This window comes from Nerophis ophidion, linkage group LG13 (genome assembly GCF_033978795.1).
Source record: "Nerophis ophidion isolate RoL-2023_Sa linkage group LG13, RoL_Noph_v1.0, whole genome shotgun sequence".
Classification (NCBI taxonomy): Eukaryota; Metazoa; Chordata; class Actinopteri; order Syngnathiformes; family Syngnathidae; genus Nerophis; species Nerophis ophidion.
In genome coordinates, this window is record NC_084623.1 from 17,513,246 (window position 1) to 17,537,113 (window position 23,868).

The following is a 23,868-nucleotide window of genomic DNA, read 5'->3' on the forward strand; positions in this document are numbered from 1 at the left end:
CATATATATATATATTTGCGTTAGGTCAGGGAAACATGCAAAACAGGCTTGTAGGGATGATATAGCCTCTGTGTTTTTTTTTTACCTGACGTATATTCCGCTCTACCCCGGCATTGAGCGCTGTGTAAGGGATAAACCATAGAAGCCTGTGGCCAAACACCTCAATTTTTATTTTATCTGACATCACATGGACAAAGATAAGACCTTCTGGAGCGAAGTTCTGTGGTCGGATTAAACAAAAATTGGGCTGTATGGCCACAATACCCAGCAATATGTTTGGAGGAGAAAAGGAGAGGCCTTTAATCCCAGGAACACCAAACATACCGTCAAACATGGTGGTGGTAGTTTTATGCTCTGGGCCTGTTTTGCTGCCAATGAAACCGGTGCTATACAGAGAGTAAATGGGACGATGAAAAAGAAAGCTTACCTCCAAATTCTTCAGGACAACCTAAAGGTTGGGTCTTGGGCACAGTTGGGTGTTCCAACAGGACAATAACCCCAAACACACGTCAAAAGTGGTAAAGCAATGGCTAAATCAGTCCAGAATTAAAATTTTAGCATGGCTTTCCCGAAGTCCTGACTTAAATGTGTGGACAATGTTGAAGAAACAAGTCCATGTCTTAAAACCGACCCATTTTTTGTGGCCAGCAAAAGTCTGGAAATGAAAAAAAAAAGCGCTTTCTGGCTAAATGTATTTGTTCTTTTTAATTTTGACAGAGAACTGTACCGCATCTGCGATGAAGTGGCAACTTGTCCAGGGTGGAGTTCAGATAAGCTACAGCTCCCACCGCGACCCAGAGAGGGAAAAGCAGTAGAAAATGGATGGTCGTATCTGTACCGCATGCAATTGCATAAGTTTTACACTTTAAGATTACCTGATGATTTTCCAAGCATTTTTACTTTTGGACTATCAAATATAAATGGCCTTAGTGTGTGAATGTGAGTGTGAATGTTGTCAGTCTATCTGTGTTGGCCCTGCGATGAGGTGGCGACTTGTCCAGGGTGTACCCTGCCTTCCGCCCGATTGTAGCTGAGATAGGCGCCAGCGTCCCCCGCGACCCCGAAAGGGAATAAGCGGTAGAAAATGGATGGATGGATGGAATATAAATAGATAAATATTTGCTTTGTCCAGTCTGTGTGTAAAACTAATCAAAAAGAGTTTCTTATGCATCTTTTCTAACAATATAATTGTAGCTTTATATTCATATATATTCACTGTTACAAATGGCCCTCTGAGTTTGACAGCAGTGAAACAAGACTTAAAACAATCATACAAAAATGTTAATATTGATTAATGTTAAAATGAAAAAACGGAATTAATACATTGCACAAAATAACACATTAGCTTTAGCCAAGGCATCTGGCCCACTTTGAAAGCCCAGCGTGTGTCTAATTGGTGGAGGTACTAATCACCTCCATTTCTACTTGGAACCCAACTATGCAAACGCGACAAGACACCTGCCCAAGATGAGGTTGGAAATGGTCTAAAATGTGGATCTTTCTAAAGGTTTTCACCAGCTGCGATGCCACTTAAAATGTCAATAGGCAGTAATAGTTTCCAGCTGTAGCTCATATTTAATCCATACGTATCATTGATGGTATCATCGGTCAGGGAATAAACCAGTGGTTAACAATATTGAACTTTTAGTTGATTGTTTTTAAATGTAATCTGTAATCATAATAAAAAAATTGATTGTTGTTTTTTTCTCAAAAAATGTCACACTATGTGTACTTATTAATCTTTTATAACTACTGAAAAACAACTACATTTTACAAATATTGATTTTTTTAGAATGGCACCTTTACACTGATTTTAGACAACACATTAGCACACAGATGTCAAAATTAAGGCCCAGTGGGCAGATCCAACCCACCACGTCATTCACAGTGGTCCACCATGTCATCTTACGAGGCCCATCACATCATTTATTCTGGCCCAGCACATAATTTCAAGTGGCCCAAAACATCATTTAATGTGGCCCAGCACATCACTTTATATTGGCCCAACACAGCATTTTATGTGGCCCAGCACATCATTTATGTGGACCAAAAAAACATGTTATGTGGACCAACACATCATGTAAAGCGGAACATCACATCATTTATGTTGGCCCAGCACATCATTTTAAGTGGCCCACCACATTTTATTATGCCCAACACATAATTTATTGTGGCCCAACACATAATTTATTGTGGCCCAACACATAATTTATTGTGGCCCAACACATCAATTAATTGTGGCCCCACACATCATTTTAAGTGGCCCCACACATCATTTGCATGGCCCACCACATCATTTTAATGTGGCCCCACACATCATTTACGTGGCCCAACACATCATTTATTGTGGCCCATCACATCATGTAATGGGGAACAACACATCATTTAAAGAGTAGGCCACCACGTCATTTAAGTTGGCCCACCACGTCATTAAATGTGACTCAACACATCGTTTATCGTGGCCCAACACATCATGTAATGTTGCCCAACACATCATTAAAGTGGCCCAGCACATCATGTAATGTGGCCCAGCACATTATTTTATGTGGCCCAACACATCATTTAAAGTGCCCCAACACATCATTTAAATCGGCCCACAGCTTCATGTAATGTGGCCCAACACATCATTTTATGTCGCCCAACACACAACACATCATTTATATGGCCCAACACATTATTTATGTGGCCCAACACATTATTTATGTGGCCCAACACATCATTTTACGTGGCCCAACACATCATTTTATGTGGCTCAACACATCAATTTTACTTGGCCCTACCCACAAAACATCATTTATATGGCCCAACACATAATTTATGTGGCCCAACACATCATTAAAATTGGCCCAACTTATCATTAACATGGCCCACCACGTCATGTAATGAGGTTCAACACATCATTTTATGTGGCTCAACACACAGCACATCATTAACGTGGCCCAACACAACATTTATGTGGCCCAACACATCCTTTTATGTGGCTCAACACATCATTTTATGTGACTCAACACATCATTTAAAGTGGCCTGACATACAACACATCATTTAAGTGGACCCCCACTTCATTTTTTGTCGGCCGTCACATCATTTAATGTTGCCTACCACATTATTTTATGCGGTACGCCACATTTTTTTTGTGGTCAGTGAAAGTCTGGAAATAACAACGAGCTTTTTGGCATTGATTGTAAAAGAGAAATTAGATGTCGATTGCTGTAACTGATCAGAAAACTGAAAATTGCTTAGTCAGCATTACTGACACGCTCAAAGTGATGTAAAGTACCATCAGTCTCGGTTGTTCCTCTCTGCCACATGACTGTACGTTTCAAGTAGAGTGTGTGATCAATACTTTGTGTTTGGAAAACGGTAATTAAACGAGTAGAGGAAGGCCGCCTGCAAAATTAATTCCGCTTGAATCACAATCCCATGCAGCTGCGACAGAGACAAGTGAAGTGTTGTGATTTATGGTTAGGTGGACTTCCACTACTCACCACAATTAGCCTCGTCTGACCCATCAGCGCAGTCGGGGTCCTCATCACAAACCCAGAGTTTGGAGATGCAGTGCATGGAGGCCTTGCACTGGAACTGGTCGGGGGAGCATGTGCTCTCCGCTGCAGACACAGACATGACGTCATGAACCTGAAGAACTCAAAATGTGTGAAACAACTAACAAAATCACTATGATAACAGAAAATATTAATTATTCTTGGACATCATACAGGGATGGTTTGGTAGTGCAAACAAACTTGAGAGTTCTCTCACGTCGTCTGCGATAGCGCTGTGGTGTTAATAACAAAATAGTATTCAAAGCCACATCCGGCCATTCTGTAAGGAGTGAAGGAATTAGCTTCACCTATTTAGAGTTTTTTTTTTCATTCCGTCTCCTGAATGCCGTCTATTTCCTTCACCCCCACTATAACCCCTCTTGCAATCACACGCAAGACAAATGTAGCAATATGAAAGACGTGAACGATTCTCTGTTGAGCTACTTGGTCGCAGAGAAAATCTGTTCTCGTGTTCGGTGACTGCAGAAGTAATCCAGTTTTCATAAAAAGCGATAGCAACAAGGCTTTTTCTGGAATACTTAAAGGCCTACTGAAACCCACTACTACCGACTACGCAGTCTGATAGTTTATATATCAATGATGAAATATTAACATTGCAACACATGCCAATACGGCTTTTTTACACCCCTTTTACACCCCTTCTTAACTGTCTATGCGACGTCAAGGCTTGGTTAGCCCAGAATTTTTTAATAATGAATGAGGGAAAAACGGAAATTTTAGTTTTTGGTCCGGCCCTCACTGACTTGGGACCATTGCAAAATGATGTGCGTCCCAAAGTCACCAGCCTTGGCGTCACTATAGACAGCGATTTTAAACTAGACAAACAAGTCAGTGGTGTTTTAAAATCATGTTTTTTTCACCTTCGTCTTTTAGTAAAGGTTAAACCGTTTTTATCTTTTAACCTTTTTGAACAAGTCGTGCATGCTTTTATTTCAAGTCGCCTGGACTACTGCAATGCACTTTATGCTGGCATTAGCCAAAAAGCTCTCTCCCGGTTGCAGTTAGTCCAGAACGCGGCAGCACGACTTTTAACAGGGGCCAGGAAACGCCAGCATATAACCCCAATTCTTCAGAGTTTGCACTGACTCCCTGTTCATTTTAGAATTGATTTTAAAACATTGTTGTTTGTTTTTAAATCTTTACATGGACTGGCACCTCAATATATCTCGGACCTTATCCAAATTTACATTCCTGCGCGCGCTCTGAGGTCTGAGAGCCAGCTCCAGCTCGTGGTGCCCAAGACCAGACTTAAGACCAGGGGAGACAGGGCCTTCTCTGTGGTCGGCCCTAAGCTCTGGAACACTCTGCCGCTCCATGTTCAAACTGCTTCCACAGTGGAGTGTTTTAAGTCTCGTCTTAAGACCCACTTTTATTCTTTGGCTTTTAACACTACGTGAGTTGTGTGGTCCTCTGTCCTCTGTTGTCCTCTGTGTTTTTTATACACTTTGATTTCTATTTTACTGTTTTAATTGATTTTACCCTTTAAAATTGTTTTTAATCATATTTGTTTTTATATTGTTTTTATTGGTTTTATATTTATTTATTTCTTGTTTTTATTCAGTCATTGGTGGAGCATAATATATATATATATATATATATATATATATACTTTTTTTATTTTATTTTATTTATTTTTATTTTTTTTTTTACAATTGTTTTTAACATGGCTGTGCAGCACTTTGGAAAGGTTATTGTTGTTTAAATGTTCTAGGGGAGTTTCGTCTTGAAAACGTTGTGTAATGATGACGTGTACGCAAGACGTCACGGGTTTTTAGGAAATATGAGCGCTGCACACACACAGAGCTAAAAGTTGTCTGCTTTAAAGGGGAACATTATCACCAGACCTATATAAGCGTCAATATATGCCTTGATGTTGTAAAAAAAAGACCATATATTTTTTTATCCAATTTCCGAACTCCAAATGGGTGAATTTTGGCGAATTAAACGCCTTTCTGTTTATCCCTCTCTGAGCGACGACGTCGGAACGTGACGTCACATCGGTACTCAACGCCATTTTTCCCTACCACATCACACGCATCGAGTCAAATCAGCTCTGTTGTTTTCCGTTTTTTCGACTGTTTTCCGATACCTTGGAGACATCATGCCTCGTCGGTGTGTTGTCGGAGGGTGTAACAACACGATCAGGGACGGATTCAAGTTGATTTACGTAGAATGTGCATCGATTAGCACGGCATGATAATCGATGCTGACATGCTATTTAGGCTAGCCGTGTACATATTGCAGCATTATGCCTCATTTGTAGCTATATTTACATCTAGCCTTTCCCTCCATCCACATTTAATGCCAAACAAACACTTAACAATCGACGGATTTAAGTTGCTCCAGTGTCAAGAGATGCGAAAGTCCCTTGTTTGGTTTTTACCGGCGATGCTACGACAGAGATGGCACAGAGATGACAAGAATGTCTGGATATCCTGCGACACTCCAAGCAGATGCATTCCCAACGATAAACTCAACGAAAGGTGAGTTTTGTTGATATTGTTGACTTATGTGCTAATCAGACATATTTGGTCGCGGCATGACTGCCAGCTAATCGATGCTAACATGCTATTTAGGCTACCTGTATGTACATTTGAAACTATATTTACATCCAGCGTTTCCTTCCACCCACATTTAATGCGAAACAAACACTTACCAATCGACGGATTTAAGTTGATCCAGTGTCAATGCAAAAGTCCTGATCGGTTGGTCTGCACATTTTAACGGCGATGCTAACGCAGACATGCATGGCCGAATAGCGTCAATAGCTATTCGCTCAATAGCTTCAGTTTCTTGTTCAATTTCGTTTTCGCCATCTGCCTCCATACTCCAACCATCTGTTTCAATACATGCGTAATCTGTTGAATCGCTTAAGCCGCTGAAATCCGAGTCTGAATCCGAGGTAATGTCGCTATATCTTGCTGTGCTATTCGCCATTGTTTGTATTGGAATCGCTAGGTGACGTCACAGGGGAATGGACAGTGGCTTAAGCAAATAGCGAAAAATCAAGCACTTTAAAGCTTTTTTTAGGGATATTCCGGGACGGGTAAAATTCTGAAAATAACTTCGAAAAATAAAATAAGCCACAGGGAACTGATTTTTATTGGTTTTAACCCTTCTGAAATGGTGATAATGTTCCCCTTTAAAATCATCATAGGTCTCTTCCAAGCAAGACTACACCAACGTCATTGCACTGATTTTGTACAAAATCCTTCCATTTCTACTGAGTGCAAACAAGATGCCTAAAAAATATATTCAACATATGTGTTGCTAATCTCACCGAGGCTCTTAAGATCCAATATAGTAGGGTGTTGTTTATTGAAACTTACGGCAATCTGTCTCATCTTCTCCGTCACCGCAGTCATCTTGACCATTGCAGCGCAGGTTGAGGGGAATGCATTTCTTTTTCCCGGTGCATTTGAACTGGCCTGAGAGGCAGATGTATGTCTCTGGGAGGGAACAAAAGGCAGGAAATACTAACCATGAATACCATTGATGAAGCACATCAACATACTAATAACAATGCTACATTTAAAACCCCAGGATATTTGGTATTCAATCAGTATACATAAAAGACGGTGCTAAAAGAGCTCATGTTCACAAAGATGTTATGACAGTAATATCAGTCGTAGCAGCAATATCACAAGTTGTCCTTTTGATGCGAGTTATCAGTACATTGCATATTTTTGTAATACTATTAATTAGGCATGTTCCAATCAAGGCTTTGTGCAGCAGATTCCTATTATACTGTATAGTCAATTTATTTATGTCGAGTGCTATTGACAATTTAACAATATGAACACAATATTTAAATGTTCAATATATATTTTTTTTGAGCGAAACAAAGTCAAGATTTTACAAAGTAACTCAACAAAAGCATAAAGTATCTACAGTAGTATTCAGTTAAATCTAGAGATGTCCGATAATGGCTTTTTTTGCCGATATTCCGATATTGTCCAACTCTTAATTACCGATTCTGATACCAACCGATACTGATAAATACCGTCGTGGAATTAACACATTATTATGCCTAATTTTGTTGTGATGCCCCGCTGGATGCATTAAACAATGTAACAAGGTTTTCCGAAATAAATCAACTCAAGTTACGGAAAAAAATGCCATATTTGTTATTGAAGTCAAAAAGTGCATTATTTTCTTTAACATGCCGTAAAAGAGCAGCTTGGGACATGCTCTCCCTGAGAGAGCATGAGGGGGTTGAGGTGGGCGGGGTTGGGGGGTGTATATTGCAGGGATTTGGGGTATTTGTTCGGTTGTGTTTATGTTGTGTTACGGTGTGGATGTTCTCCTGAAATGTGTTTGTCATTCTTGTTTGGCGTGGGTTCACAGTGTGGCGCATATTTGTAACAGTGTTAAAGATGTTTATACGGCCACCCTCAGTGTGACCTGTATGACTGTCAACCAGGTATGCTGGCATTCACTTGTGCGTGTGAAAAGCTGTAGGTATTATGTGATTGGGCCGGCACGCAAAGGCAGTGCCTTCAAGGTTTATTGGCACTCTGCACTTCTCCCTACGTCTGTGTACAACTCGTACAGCGGCGTTTTAAAAAGTCATTAATTTCATTTTTTGAAACCGATACCGATAATTTACGATATTACATTTTAAAGCATTTATCAGCCAATAATATCGACAGTCCGATATTATTGGACATCTCTAATTAAATCATTTGGTTTTGGCCCCAAATTCCTCTGATGTCCAGGGGATTATGACAGTTTTGTAAACATTAACAAAAACAACAAAAAATTATTTTGTGAAAAAAAAAAGTATCGATTTGATTACTGTAGTATCGATAACATACTGATACTAGCCTTGGTATCCACACTACCAATATATAGATTGTTACACCACTATACACATTAACAGAAACCAATGCTTCTCAGTTGCTGTTTTATTACTACCGGTATATTTTCTCGATAGGCTCTTATTAACCTAAACTTGTTCTTTTCCTTTTAAAGGCTGCTTACTTTCTGCTGTCACACTGTTTCACTTACACTTCTCAAAGTTTACGAAGCAGTTATTTATTGTGTTGTTCCAAGATAGTTTAACAATCAGCATGCATTCTTGTCTGGGTGGTTAGTTTCTCAAAAGTGCTTTCCAAATGTGGAGAATTGTTGGGTGTCTTCAATGCATAGTCCTAAATGAGCTCGATATTATAGAAAGGGGATTTATGGGTTTTTGAAGGGAGCTGGTTTATGTATATATATATATATATATATATATATATATATATATATATATATATATATATATATATATATATATATATATATATATATATATATATATATGTATATATATATATATATATATATATATATATAAGTATATATATATATATATATATATATATATATATATATATATATATATATATATATGTATATATATATATATATATATCACTTATTCTTCTGTTGTTTGATATTTTACATTAGTTTCGGAAGATACCACAAATTTGGGTATCAATCTGATACCAAGTAGTTACAGGATCATACATTGGTCATATTCAAAGTCCTCATGTGTCCAGGGACATATTTCCTGATATTTTAAACATAATATACATTTGAAAAACTGAAAGTAGATGTTGTGATGCTAAAAAATATCGACGCATTCATAGTAGTATCAACTAGATACGTGCCTGTACTTGATATCATTACAGTGGATGTTAGGTGTAGCTCCACCAATGGCGTTTGTTTACATATTGTTGCCGGTGAGCCTCCACGTATAGTTAAGCATGTTTAGCTATTCCTCGTCCTGCAGGGACGATACTTGTAAGAAACGTACTTTATTTGTCGTCATGGAGGCGAGGATTAGTGATTTAGATGTAGCTAAAACACTGCCAAAAGCAGATGAATGTTAGCCCCTAGCTAGCTAGCCATGTTTATAAGGCGTTTCAGTGTCATAACTTCACCTTTATCGTTAGTTTTTTATCCAAAATGCGTCCGGTATCCCTTTTCTGTCAACACACTGTGTCTGCTTGTAGGTACTCAATGATTGTGCGCTGCCGAACAAGCTCCTCTGCTTGTAAAACCAGCAATGTCACAATTTGACTTCGACGCGACGTTTCAGAGAAAGAAGCATACCGAAAAAAGTTAATTAGTATCGAGCTACTATACTAATACCGGTATACCGTACAACCCTAGTCCGCAGATAAACTCTTTTGATGCATTTCATCTTCGACATCAATAACACAGCTGTGACGTGATTGATGTGGAACATCAGTGCAGATATACAAAGCTAAAATGGAACGCTAACCTCACAGTTAATGGTCGGCGCTACGATTGTGATGCTGACCTTGTTTTTACAGAACAATGTATTCCCATAAGCCCTGTTTTAAAGAAGAGGAATTTCCCAGGATGCAATGAAGTGCCATAGCGATGAAGTTTGGAGGATCCTTCAGGCTACCGGTAAATGCTCTAATCTACAATAGAACAGACTCAAGTCTACTTTTTTGGGTGAAATGAGAGTTAAAGCCAATATACGGGTGTTACTTCATGTTTAGAGGGCTCTAATAATGTTGAAAACGTATTTAAAGTGCCATAAAGTTTTTTTTTATACTTTATGGATTTTTTTTATTAATAATCCTACTTGGCAGAAACTATTATATCACAGTCATGTCCGAGGATGCACAGTGTTGGATTTGGTTGTCTTTTTATTTCCTAGTCAGATTTTACAACAGCTAAAGTGTGAGCCTTTTACATAGACCTTGAATTTGCAATGTGGGCATGAAGCCATAACAATCTGTTATCTCAACGGTCCGAGGGAGGGGGGAGTGTGAGGAAGGAGGGAGAAACTGCCATTTTTAGTTTAGATAAATTTGGACCGTGCCTTTAAAATGTTGTATCTAGATTGATCTCCCAAGGTGCTTTGGTTATACAATATCAAAATGAGCAACCTGTGTCTCTGATTGATTTAAAACCAGCTTATGTGTCTTAAAAGAACCTGGGGGCGTTGACCGAAGGAAGAACAGGTCCAAAACACAACAAATGTCATATCTTGGAATATATGATCCATTATATAAATTTAAGTATCAAATGAGTTGGCGACTTGTCCAGGGCGTACCCCGCCTTCCACCAAGATGCAGCTGAGATAGGCTCCAGCACACCCCGCCACCCCGAACAGGACAAGCGGTAGAAAATGTATGTGCACTACAAAAAGTCAGTGTTCAAAAACAAGAAATATATATATATATATTTATATATATATATATATATATATATATATATATAAATATTAGGGGTATTTTATTTGAACTAAGCAAAATTATCTGCCAATAGAACATGAAAATTTGGCTTGTCAAGACTTTCCAAAACAAGTAAAATAAGCTAACCTCTGTGAACCCAAAAATACCTTAAAATAAGTATATTATAAATAATAAATGGGTTGTACTTGTATAGCGCTTTTCTACCTTCAAGGTACTCAAAGCGCTTTGACACTACTTCCACATTTACCCATTCACACACACATTCACACACTGATGGAGGGAGCTGCCATGCAAGGCGCCAACCAGCACCCATCAGGAGCAAGGGTGAAGTGTCTTGCTCAGGACACAACGGACGTGACGAGGTTGGTACTAGGTGGGAATTGAACCAGGGACGCTCTGGTTGCACACGGCCACTCTCCCCACTGCGCCACGCCGTCCCTTTTCTCACTAATTTCTCACTAATAACAAGTGCACTTTTCTTAGGAGAAAAAAAAGAGACCTTTTTGCTCAATATGTTGAAAAATATTCTTAAATTAATCAAATGCTAGCTCGGCTTCATGATTTTTTTGATTTTTTTTCATGCTTGAAGTAAGAAATTATTACTTTAAGAAATTAGTTTTATATATTTTAGTTTCTAGCATGTTTTACTCAATATAGGTCATAAAATCTCAGCAAAAAGCTGTGGTATCTTACTGAGATCATTTAGGACCAAAACCCTTAAAACATGTAAAACACTAACATAAAATCTGCTTGGTGAGAAGAATTGTCTTATCAGACAGAAAATAAACAAATATAACCCTTATTTAAGATATTTAATCTTACTTAGATTTCAGTTATTGCAGTGTATGGATTAACCTAAAATCTGACTTTTTATTCTTGTAGTAAATAATGAATGAAGTGTGTTGTGAGGCCACTGTGACAATGTTGTTCTTTTTTTTATTAATGCCTCGGATGGCGATGGAAATAATGAGTGATAATAACATTGATGTGTTCACTTATTGTTGTTTAAACATTTTTTTAAATTGTTATCCAGGTTTTGTTATTATTATTGATCATGTTGTTGATATTACCGCTATTCATTTTTGTCTGACCTTTTTTTTTCTGTTTTGTTTGTGTGTCTTCTTCAGTGCTGTGTGCACTGTTGGCGTTAACACATTTTTTGTGTCTTTTTACAAATTGAAATCAGAAAGGACGCACGTTTTTGAAAGTGCGAGGATTTATAAAAAAACATTTTTTACCGACCCTGTTTTTACTGGTCGTCTTCAAAGTAATAAACTTTCCAGGACAATTTTTTCAAATTTTGAATACTGCCTAAACCAGGGATCTGCAACCCAAAAGGATTAAAGAGCCATATTGGACCAAAAATACAAAAAAATATATTTCTAGAGCCGCAAAAAATCAAAATCCTTGATTGAGTGTTATGAGGAAGGCAACACATGATGTAAGTGTCTATATTAGCTATACTAACCTACTATTAAAGGCTGATGCAAATCTTCATTGACAGAAATATTTTACATTAATTTTCATTCTACACATTTTTGCAACCTTGTGAATCATTAGTAAAACAAAGGCTTCTCAGAGGGTGTGATCATTTCTGGAAATTACTGGCTCAGAATGGCCAAAGGCATAGATGTGTGTGTCCAAGTTAAAGGAAACAACAAGCTGTCTTCTTCTAATGGATTTATTACAATCTGTGCAAGCTAAGTAACATTTGCTGTGGTCTGGAACGACATGGAACACAAACAACTATGATAAATGCAGCCAATATTACATACAGATAATGTGTCATGAGACATGCAAATATAAATATAAATTAAATACACAGAGGACATACGTAAAGGAAATTAAATGAGCTCAAATTTACCCACAAACGAGGCATCATGATGCAATACAAATAGCCCAAATAGCATGTTAGCATCAATTAGCTTGCTGTCATGGATTGCCCAAATATGCCTGATAAGCACTCCGGCGAATCAATAAAATCAACAAAGCTCACCTTTTGTGCATTCATGCACAGCATAAAACATTTGGTGGACAAAATGAGGCAGAAGGGAATTAGTAGGACAAGACAGTGCTTGCCAAATACTCTCAGCAATGAAGTATGTTTAATATAAACAGTGGGATCTTTTTCCATTTTCACTCATCTTTGAACAAGCTTCAGGGAGCCACAAGGGCGGCGCTAAAGAGCTGCGTGCCGCGGGTTGCTGATCCCCGGCCTAAACGAATATTGCCTCAGTAACTATTGGGCCTACCCAGTGGCCTAGTGTCCGCCCTGAGATCAGTAGTTTGTGAGTTCAAACCCCGGCCGAGTCATACCAAATGCCTTTTCTTAGCGGCACTCGCCTACTGTTTATTTTTGATTTAAGCATTGGATACCTTTTTACCTGCACCCTGCCTCCAGCGGATTGTGATCATGAAAAAGCGATTAGCTTTCCTGCTGCTACCTACTGATATGGAAGAGTATTAAACGGTTACTCTGCCAAGCTCCAGACAATACAGACACTCAACTACGGCACATTATTTGCAGATTATAATTACTGGTTTGCAAAAAATATTTTTAACTAGAGATGTCCAATAATATTGGACTGCCGATATTTAAAATGTAATATCGGTAATTATAGGTAACAGTTTCAAAATTATCGGTAGCTGTTTCACAAAGTAAAATTTATGATTTTTTAAAACGCTGCTGTGTACACGGACGTAGCACTGCCTTTACGTGCAGGTCCAGTCACATAATATCTACAGCTTTTCACACACACAAGCGAATGCAAGCCATACTTGGTCAATAGCCATACAGGTCACACTGAGGGTGGCCGTATAAACAACTTTAACACTGTTACAAATATGCGCCACACTGTGAACACACGCCAAACAAGAATGACGAACACATTTCGGGAGAACATCCGCACCGTAACACAACAGAGTAAATACCCAGAACCCCTTGCAGCACTAACTCTTCCGGGACGCTACAATATACACCCCCAGCTGCTGTTTTGAGGCATGTTAAAGAAAATAATGCACTTTGTGACTTCATTAATAAACATGGCAGTGCCATGTTGACATTTTTTTCCATAACTTGAGTTGATTTATTTTGGAAAACTTTGTTATATTGTTTAATGCATCCAGCAGGACATCGCAACAAAATTAGGCATAATAATGTTTTAACTCCATGACTGTATATATCGGTATCGGTTGATATCGGTATCGGTAATTAAGAGTTGGACAATATCGGATATCTGCAAAAAACCTATGTTCGGACATCCCTATTTTTAACCCAATTAGGTGAAATGTCAATCTCCCACGGCACACCAGACTGCATCTCACGGCACACCTGTGTACCGCGGCACAGTGGTTAAAAAAAACAGTGTGATAGCAAGTGTCCTCACCGCAGTTAGCTTCATCCGAGTTGTCGCCACAGTCGTTCTCGCCATCACAGATGAAAGGAGGAAGCGCACAGAGACCGGTGCCACACTGAAAACGTCCAGGCTGACATTTGAATTCCGCTGTCGGAAAAGAAATTACAACTTTAACTTCAGGATACAACTCTCAGATTTTGGGGAGTGCATGTAATGTTGGGTATTTTAACACAAATGTAAGTTTCCATACATAAATTGTCAGTCAAAGCCAACAATACAACATGAACTTACGGCAGTCTGTAGGTTCATCTGATCCATCCCCGCAGTCATCCACCGTGTCACATTTCCACCAGAAAGGGATGCACTCATCGGTCCCACAGCGAAACTATTTGAATAAAGCGGAGAATAGGTATGGGGAAAATACATATACATATATATTACAGTGGGGCAAAAAAGTATTTAGTCAGCCACCGATTGTGCAAGTTCTCTCACTTAAAATGATGACAGAGGTCTGTAATTTTCATCATAGGTACACTTCAACTGTGAGAGACAGAATGGGAAAAAACATCCAGGAATTCACATTGTAGGAATTTTAAATAATTTATTTGTAAATTATGGTGGAAAATAAGTATTTGGTCAACCATTCAAAGCTCTCACTGATGGAAGGAGGTTTTGGCTCAAAATCTCACGATACATGGCCCCATTCATTCTTTCCTTTACACGGATCAATCGTCCTGTCCCCTCAGCAGAAAAACAGCCCCAAAGTATGATGTTTCCACCTCCATGCTTCACAGTAGGTATGGTGGTCTTGGGATGCAACTCAGTATTCTTCTTCCTCCAAAGACGATGAGTGGAGTGTGTGTGTGTGTGTGTGTGTGTGTGTGCGTGTGTGTGTTTTGTCACGTCTTGTCTTGTCTCATAGTATTGTTAGTGTACAGGAGTTTTTCTTGTTTTTGTTTAGTGAGTATTGTACTTGTATTATATTGATTATGTTAAATGTGGAATGAGTGAGAGGGGTTGGGATATTATAAGCATCTGCTTCATCCAACCCCTTTTCAAGCTTTGCATTAATATATCTGCCAAAATGTAAAAAAACAACAAAAAAAACTGTGTTTATTTGTACTGTGGAAGTTTGAAATAAATATTTAAATTCAATTCAATTCAGTTTATACCAAAAAGTTATATTTTGGTTTCATCCGACCACATGACATTCTCCCAATCTTCTGCTGTATCATCTATGTATCCATTTTAGTACAAACTCAACTCGTCGTGTTTGGAGGAAGAAGAATACTGAGTTACATCCCAAGAACACCATACCTACTATAAAGCATGGGGGTGGAAACATCATGCTTTGGGGCTGTTTTTTCTGCTGCGGGGACAGGACGATTGATCCGTGTTAAGGAAAGAATGAATGTGGCCATGTATCGTGAGATTTTGAGCCAAAACCTCCTTCGATCAGTGAGAGCTTTGAATGGTTGACCAAATACTTATTTTCCACAAATAAATTATTTAAAATTCCTACAATGTGAATGCCTGGATTTTTTTTTCACATTCCGTCTCTCACAGTTAAAGTGTACCTACGATTAAAATTACACACCTCTGTCATCATTTTAAGTGGGAGAACTTGCACAATCGGTGGCTGACTAAATACTTTTTTTACCCCACTGTATATATATTTACCAAGCCAACATGAATCCCTCTCAACGGTATTTTAGTTTCAGCCTTTTTTTTCCAAAGCAAAGACAAAATCAATAGACAACCATTTCACAGAACCAACGGAGCGTGCCAGAAGAATAAAGCAAATCAAAGTAAGGCGGTGTGTCCCTGTGGGAAGTACTGACGAGGACAAAACAGTGACAAAGTGGACTGACCGAAAGAAACACGGCTGACCTGACTGGAGGTGCAGTTGGAAAGACAGGTCTTGTTGTCAGCAGCCAGGTAGAAATTACTGGGGCAGGCACATCTGTGGTCCCCACCTGGGGATAGCAGACACATGTGGCTGCATCCTCCGTTGGCCACCTGACACTGGTGTTTGGGCACTGAGCAGAAACACACTTGGGATTCAAACGGCAATGTTCTCGAAGTAGAGAATGAACACGGGTGCCAAATAGAATTCCGACCTTCGGGCTGCCGTAGCGGGTGGTAGACCTTGATGGATTTGATGGCTTGCCAAGAGTTGAGAAGCTCCATTCCTTGAGCACCGGTGGTCTTGTGAACTCGCCGCAGCGATTTGGATTTCCCATCAGTCCAATAGATAAAGTCCTCAAACAAGGTCAGTGCCATGACCCCTTGGATGTGATCATAGGACACTGAAAAAAAATGATTGTCATTATTACTACTCAATGAAATACTGCAATAAACTGCAACAAAAACAATGTAATACATTTTAATAACAGCCTAGTTTCTTGATTTAGTGTTATATTTTTATTCTTCCCATTGTCATGGCGCGGCCTCGAACCCGCAATTCTCCTGCAGCAAGTTTCTCCGGCACTCATGTTGGCAGCATGCCAGGACACGCCCCCGCACGCGGCAGTCACTTCAGGCCCACCAAAGACGAATCCACATACTATCAATCAATCAATCAATGTTTACTTATATAGCCCTAAATCACTAGTGTCTCAAAGGGCTGCACAAACCACTACAACATCCCCGGGTCGGCCCACATAAGGGCAAGGAAAACTCACACCCAGTGGGACATCGTGACAATAATGACCCAGTGGGACGTCGGTGACAATGATGACTATGAGAACCTTGGAGAGGAGGAAAGCAATGGATGTCGAACGGGTCTAACATGATACTGTGAAAGTTCAATCCATAATAGATCCAACACAGTCGCGAGAGTCCAGTCCAAAGCGGATCCAACACAGCAGCGAGAGTCCCGTTCACAGCGGAGCCAGCAGGAAACCATCCCAAGCAGCAATCAGCACACCTGGAGTTATTCAAGACTGCAGTATAAAGACCAGTGGACGCTTGGAACCTAGGCCGGAACGTACTGTTATGTATGTGAGGGGTGTCATCTCTTTCCACCCTTCCAAACACCCCTCACGTACATAACGGTATATTCCGGCCAAGGTTCCAAGGGTCCACTGGTCTTTATGCTGCAGTCTTTATTATCACCAGGTGCGCTGATTGGTGATAGTCTGCGGCTTTGTCTTTGCGTGGGCGTGAAGTGACTGCCCCGTGCGGGGGCGTGTCCTGGCATGCTGCCGTGATGAGTGTTGGAAAAACTTGCTGCGGGAGAATTGCGGGTTCGAGACCAAGCCGTGACAAATGTTGCTTTTTGTTTTTATTCTTATAGTAATATTTTATTTTTATTTCCATTTATATCGCCATTATTTAATTTTTACTTTTTAAATTCGGTCTCAATTCTGTACATTGCTGCTGGAATATGAATTTTCCTGAGGGAACTCTCTTGAAAGAATCAACAAAGTACTATCTATCGATCTATGAAGCAAAAATCAAATGCAATCTGAAGCCCCAGTAGCTGGACCTCTGCCCTGTCTTTCTTTAAACCCCTAGCTGCTTAAAGAAGAACTGCATTTTTTAATTTTTTTTTGCCCATCATTTACAATCCTCATGTAAGACAAGCACACATTTTTTTTAAATGCATTCTAACTACTAAATGACATCGCTCTATTCTGCCTATGAAGCACTTTAAAAAACACCTTCATCAAGGTTGTATATACACGCTGTAAGTATATATGTAATGTAGTAACAGACTCATTCATAACAATATGTAATATTTACGTATTTTGATCATTGGGTCACAAAAGACTTCATAAGAGCCAACAAACATAATAAAACATCTCTTACTGTACAATGTCTGCTGTCTGTTGTCACTGTTAGGATGCTCATATATTGTCGTTTAGATGAAGATTCATATAATCATATCCATCCTACTTTCCAACTTTGCCAAATTATATGAAACCATTAATTAATCACCAATACTATTATCAAGGGACCAATGAAAAATACATGTAAATCAATAATACATAATAATGATATGTTTCTTAGAGAAACTGTCAAGTGAAAATACAGCTTTACAACTTTAGTCATATTTTTTGCGCTTAAAATGTTTTCTTCTATTTGGTAAATATTGTCATTACTACCACAGGTGGTGGAAAAGTGTATTACACCTGAGTACCGCTGCAGCCCAGCCGGACCACAGCTGAGAAACAAATATTTTCTGGCGGCTCTCTGGGACAATACGGTTCTGTCCCTATGGTTAAGAAACACTGATCTAGAATACACTTTCACGAGCTTTGAGGCGACGAAACCGCCCACCAACTGATGATGTCAATACAGCAGCATAGTAGGTTGCCTTTTTCTGAATAATCCGCCGTCCTTAATGTTAGCACTTATAATAACAATATCGCTAAAAATGTGCTAATATTAAGGTCATGAAACTGTATTTTTCGAGTTGGAAAGCATTAAACAAAATAAAAGTAAAAAACATATGTGTTCTTGTCTTTCATAAATATTGTGAATTATAGGGGAAATATACAAAAAAGTGCAGTCTCACTTTAAGTGCAAAACATTAAAATGTATGTATATAAAAATGTAAATTGTGTATCTTTCCCTCGAGCAGACACTATATTAAATGGCGAACATTTCTCTGTCACTAGTGGCAAAATATTCCTAGAACAATTGTCGGATGAAAATCTTGAAAATGACACCTTACCTTTGTGTCTCTGGGAGCCATCCATATTTGCGAAAAGGATATGGTTGTCATCTGCCCAGTAGAGCCTCTTGTTGGTATAATCAATAGTCAGAGCGGTGGGACTGTAGATCTCATTGTCAATGATAACTTTCTGCCCACGGCCATCCATGCCAATGCGTCCAATGTGAGGGGGTTCACAGCAATCTGCCCAGAATACATACCTAGCCAAGACAACAGAAATATGTCATACATTTGTGTTTGTCACCAAAAGGTATTGCACTAAAGCAGGGGTGTCAAACGTACAGCCCGAGGGCCGGATCAGGCCCACGAACAGGATTTAAAAATTAAGCTGAAATTTTGGAATGAATGAAACTGCTGTTCAAAATGTGTCCACTGGATGTCGCAATAGCAATTATTTGTATCTTTGTAGATGATGCTACATATGTACAAAATAAACCACATGATAGTACATCCGTCGAGGAAAATGATCAAACCTCATAAATATCATCCTATAACTTGATTTTGATATTTTTTTTTTTATCTTGATGGATTCAAAATTAACACCAATGAGTTGAATGATGAACAGTGTCACATAATTTATTCGGAAAATATAAATAAGGACAAATAAAGTACGTATACTATTAACCGCAACAGATAATTGTAAAAAAACAAACAAACAAAAAAACATTACGATTTGTACAATTTCAGAATGTGCTTGTTTTATTTTTAAACAAAGAAAACGATCTAAAGTTGTTTTCATTTTTAAAGTTATCGTGTCAGATAACTTGATTTTGGTATATATTTTTTTATCTTGATAGATTGAAAATTAACTCCAATGAGTTGACTGATGAACAGTGTCACATAATTTATTCGGAAAATATAAATAACGACAAATAAAGTACGTATACTATTAACCGTAAAAGGTAATTGTAAAAAAACAAACAAACAAAAAAACATTACGATTTGTACAATTTCAAAATGTGCTTGTTCTATTTTTAAACAAAGAAAACGATCTGAAGTTGTCTTTATTTTTAAAGCTATCGTGCCCTAATTTTACCAGTTCGGTCCACTGGGGAGTAGATTTTTATCAACGTGGCACCCGATCTAAAATTGGTTTGTCAAATGTGCAAAAGAGCCTATGATTTGTAATGAATCACTGTGGAAAGGGATTGTGATCAGAGCGCTGCAGGAGTAAAGGTCAACGCCTCTGTCCAGGGTGCTGAAAACAGAGCGCCATCAGATGGGGGCGTGGCATGTGCTGACGGCGAGACACATCTGGCAGATGATTAGTTTGCACAGTTGGTACGTGTTAAACTAATCTGTTGTCTTCAACAGTGAGCGGCCGGGTGCAGGGGAAGGAGGAAGTTGGGAGATTGACCGGAAAGTCCAAAAAAGAAAGCAAGACTGGTGGTGTTGAAAAACAATAAAGGGGAATATTATCACCAGACCTATGTAAGCCTCAATATATACCTTGATGGTGCAGAAAAAAGACCATAGATTTTTTTCACCGATTTCTGAACTCTAGATGGGTGAATTTTGGCGAATTCAACGCCTTTCTGTTTATCGCTCTGGAGGCGATGACGTCAGAATGTGACATCGCCGAGGTAATACAGCCGCCATTTTCATTTTCAACCCATTGCAAACATTGGGTCTCAGCTCTGTTATTTTCCGTTTTTTCGACAATTTTTTGGAACATTGGAGACATCATGCCTCGCCGGTGTGTTGTCGGAGGGTGTAGCAACACTGACAGGGAGGGATTCAAGTTGCACCACTGGCCCGAAGATGCGAAAGTGTCTGCCGCCAGACCCCCATTGAATGTGCCAGAGTGTCTCCACATTTTACCGGCGATGACAGACATGGCACAGAGATGTATGGATAACCTGCAGATGCATTTGCAAAGATAAAGTCAACAAAATCACAAAAGTGAGTTTTGTTGATGTTGACTTATGTGCCAATCAGACATATTTGGTCGCGGCATGACTGCCAGCTAATCGATGCTAACATGCTTCGCTAATCGACGCTAACATGCTATTTACCGGTGGTGCTAAAGCAGACATGGCACAGAGATGTATGGATAACCTGCAGATGCATTTGCAACTATAAAGTCAAAGAAATCACAAAGGTGAGTTTTGTTAATGTTGACTGCCAGCTAATCGATGCTAAAATGCTATGCTAATTGATGCTAACAAGCTATTTACCGGCGGTGCTAAAGCAGACATGGCACAGAGATGTATGGATAACCTGCAAATGCATTTGCAACTATATTACGTTTCCTTCCACCCACATTTAATGCGAAAAAACATTTACCAATCGACGGATTTAAGTTGCTCCAGTGTCACAAGATGCAAAAGTCCTGAATAGTTTGGTCCGCACATTTTACTGGCATTGCTAACGCAGCTATTCGGCCATGCTATGGCTATAAATAGTGTCAATAGGTATTCGCTCAATAGCTTCAGTTTCTTCTTCAATACTTTCATACTCCAACCATTCGTTTCAATACATGCGAGTCTGAATCCGAGCTAATGTCGCTATATTTTGCTGTGGTATTCGCAATTGTTTGTTTACATTGGCAGCGCTGTATGACGTCACAGGGAAATGGATAGTCACATCGCAAATAGCGAAAATCAAGCACTTTAAAGCTTTTTTTAGGGATATTCTGAGACCGGTAAAATTTTGAAAAAAACTTCAAAAAATACAAAATGCCACTGGGAACTGATTTTTTTTGTTTTTAACCCTTTTGAAATTGTGATAATGTTCCCCTTTAAACCTGTTGTGAACTATATGCGCGTGGCTACTTTGACGTGTATCTGTGGAACCGCAAGACAGCGACTTCTACAATCAAATTTGTCTGCTTATGTACACTCAGTTTTTATTGTCAGCGTTGCTCACGCAAATACACTGATAGTTTTTTTTTTTTTTGTTTTTTTTTATTCACTATTAACATAAACAAACGAAAAAAGCAAGATGATCAAAGACCACCCTGTGCATGTTCGTTTGTGTTTTCTTCTTCCTTTTTCTTTACACTTTGGGCCCGATCCACTAAAGGTTTGCGTGCAGCAAAACATGGGCAAACCTGATAGTACACGCAAAGCTGATTTACTAGACGGGTGCACAGAGTATTGTGTCTCTTTAGTGAGCAGAAGAAGAAGCGCAATCTGTTTAGCGTGCCTGATTTCATGAATATGTGGAATAATATATGCTGATCATCAGAACGCCCACAATACTGGGAGAAGGAGATGCAAATATAAGTATTTTGCACATGTAGTTTGATTTATCAAGAATAAAACTCCATTGCCAACGCTATTTTGTGTCTTTATTCAGCTCGTCCGAAAAGTATGTGCAAACCGACAAGAGCTTGTCAACTTATCTGGACTGTCATAATTACAAATTTAAAAAATGGTCTTTCCAGCAATGTCATTTTATAATTGTATAGCTGTTGTGTGACTTGAAGGGCTGATTAAAACACATTCAATTGGTGTGCCTCAGTGCCTCAGATGGCTCCCAAGTGCGCAATGATGACAAAAAAAAAAAGCGGTTTCAATGTAGATGCAATGCAGGACTGCTTCTGAATTGCCCGTAAAATGTGGTACCGTATTTTTCAGACTATAAGGCACACTTAAAATCCTTTCATTTTCTCAAAAATCGCCAGTGCACCTAATCTACAGTATAATTCTGGTTGTGCTTACTGACCTCAAAGCAATTTGATTTGGTACATGGTGTAATGATAAGTGTGACCAGTAGATGGCAGTCATACACAAGATATACATGTAGACTGCAATATGATGGCAGTAAACAACACCAAAACTTTAAATGTGCCTTTGAGAACATAAAACATTACACACGGTGCTCAAAAATCTGTCAAAATGTTTTTAGTACAACTTCAGTAAGCTATGAAGCTTCACAGAGTATAAACATACGACTATTATTATGGTGGGTGTGTAAGGACTGGAAAATGGCACCAACTAGCAGACAAATGATCTGGCGTTTTGTTCCGCAATATTATGCAAACTTTTCTTACCTTCTGGTACCTGCGGATGTGTATTTGGGATCTGCATAAGTCCTGGGTATAACGTTAAACTACATCCAGGCATGAGATGGGAGGTTGTGTGTGGGATTAGTGAATCCCAACTAACGTCTATAAAATGCACACAAAGAACCGTTTGCACCTTCTCTTGTGACTGGCGGGCGGTCAGCGCCATAAAGCTGAGCGGGTCCCTGGGTAAATGGGGCGCGGACAACTAACAGGACGGACTAAGTTCAACAGCCCAGTAAGGCAATTAGTCTAGGAGAAGGATCTCTGATATAAAATACTCCTTCCAACCCGCACCAAGGCAGCGTGGAAGGTGTAGGCTAATAGCCAGCATGAAAAGTACGCCAAGATCGTTCACTATGGCAGAAACATGCTGGGGCTTTCGTCCAGCAGTGGACTGACAACGGCTGATGATGATATGTCCTGAAAATGTACACGCGTCCGCAATTTTAGTCCGTGGCCACACCCTAGTCATGAGCTTCTTCTTTTTCTCTATCTTCTTATGTGGCATTCATCTTCCACTGTTGCCATTTGCAATATAAAGTAGTTTAAAGTTTTTACTTATATCTGTCAGTAAGTAGCTATTACAGTTCTAAAAACTTTAGTGAGTTTACATTATTCACCCATGGAACTTTAGTTATTAGAGGGATCCGGTTGGACGGTTTTTGACAAGACGCATTTCAGGCTTAGATGTTGCACTAGTGAGCCACGGATGAGAAGATGCTGCTCCTTTATTGATTTAAGTAAAGTTTGAATGTCATTAAAACAGTTAGCTCCATCTTTTGACACTTCTTCCACTCCCGTCCTTGCACGCTACACCGCTACAACAAAGATGACGGAGAGAAGGTGCTGTCGAAGGTGAGTCACGTAAATAAGACCGCCCATAAAACATTGCATCCTGAAGAGACGCTCAGAAAGCTACTTGAAGATGGTCTGTAAAACATAATCTATCCAACACTTTCACCAAAAAACCACCATTACATATTATGTAGACCACAAGATAGTGTTCTAAATTTAGAAAGAAAAAAATCATAAT

At 39.1% G+C, this 23,868-nt stretch overlaps 1 protein-coding gene across 6 annotated transcripts in view; it reads right to left on the reverse strand.

The window, feature by feature from the left end:
• lrp1bb (low density lipoprotein receptor-related protein 1Bb) overlaps nucleotides 1-23,868 on the reverse strand; it is a 993,888-nt gene that overhangs the window by 124,893 nt on the left and 845,127 nt on the right. For all 6 annotated transcript variants that reach the window (XM_061918476.1, XM_061918478.1, XM_061918475.1 and 3 more), the window contains 7 exons: nucleotides 18,824-19,023; nucleotides 16,263-16,451; nucleotides 16,033-16,181; nucleotides 14,434-14,527; nucleotides 14,173-14,289; nucleotides 6,893-7,012; nucleotides 3,489-3,608 (listed from right to left, as the gene is read on the reverse strand). In XM_061918476.1, the coding sequence (XP_061774460.1) occupies nucleotides 3,489-3,608; nucleotides 6,893-7,012; nucleotides 14,173-14,289; nucleotides 14,434-14,527; nucleotides 16,033-16,181; nucleotides 16,263-16,451; nucleotides 18,824-19,023 (989 nt within the window). The remainder of the gene's footprint in view (nucleotides 1-3,488; nucleotides 3,609-6,892; nucleotides 7,013-14,172; nucleotides 14,290-14,433; nucleotides 14,528-16,032; nucleotides 16,182-16,262; nucleotides 16,452-18,823; nucleotides 19,024-23,868) is intronic.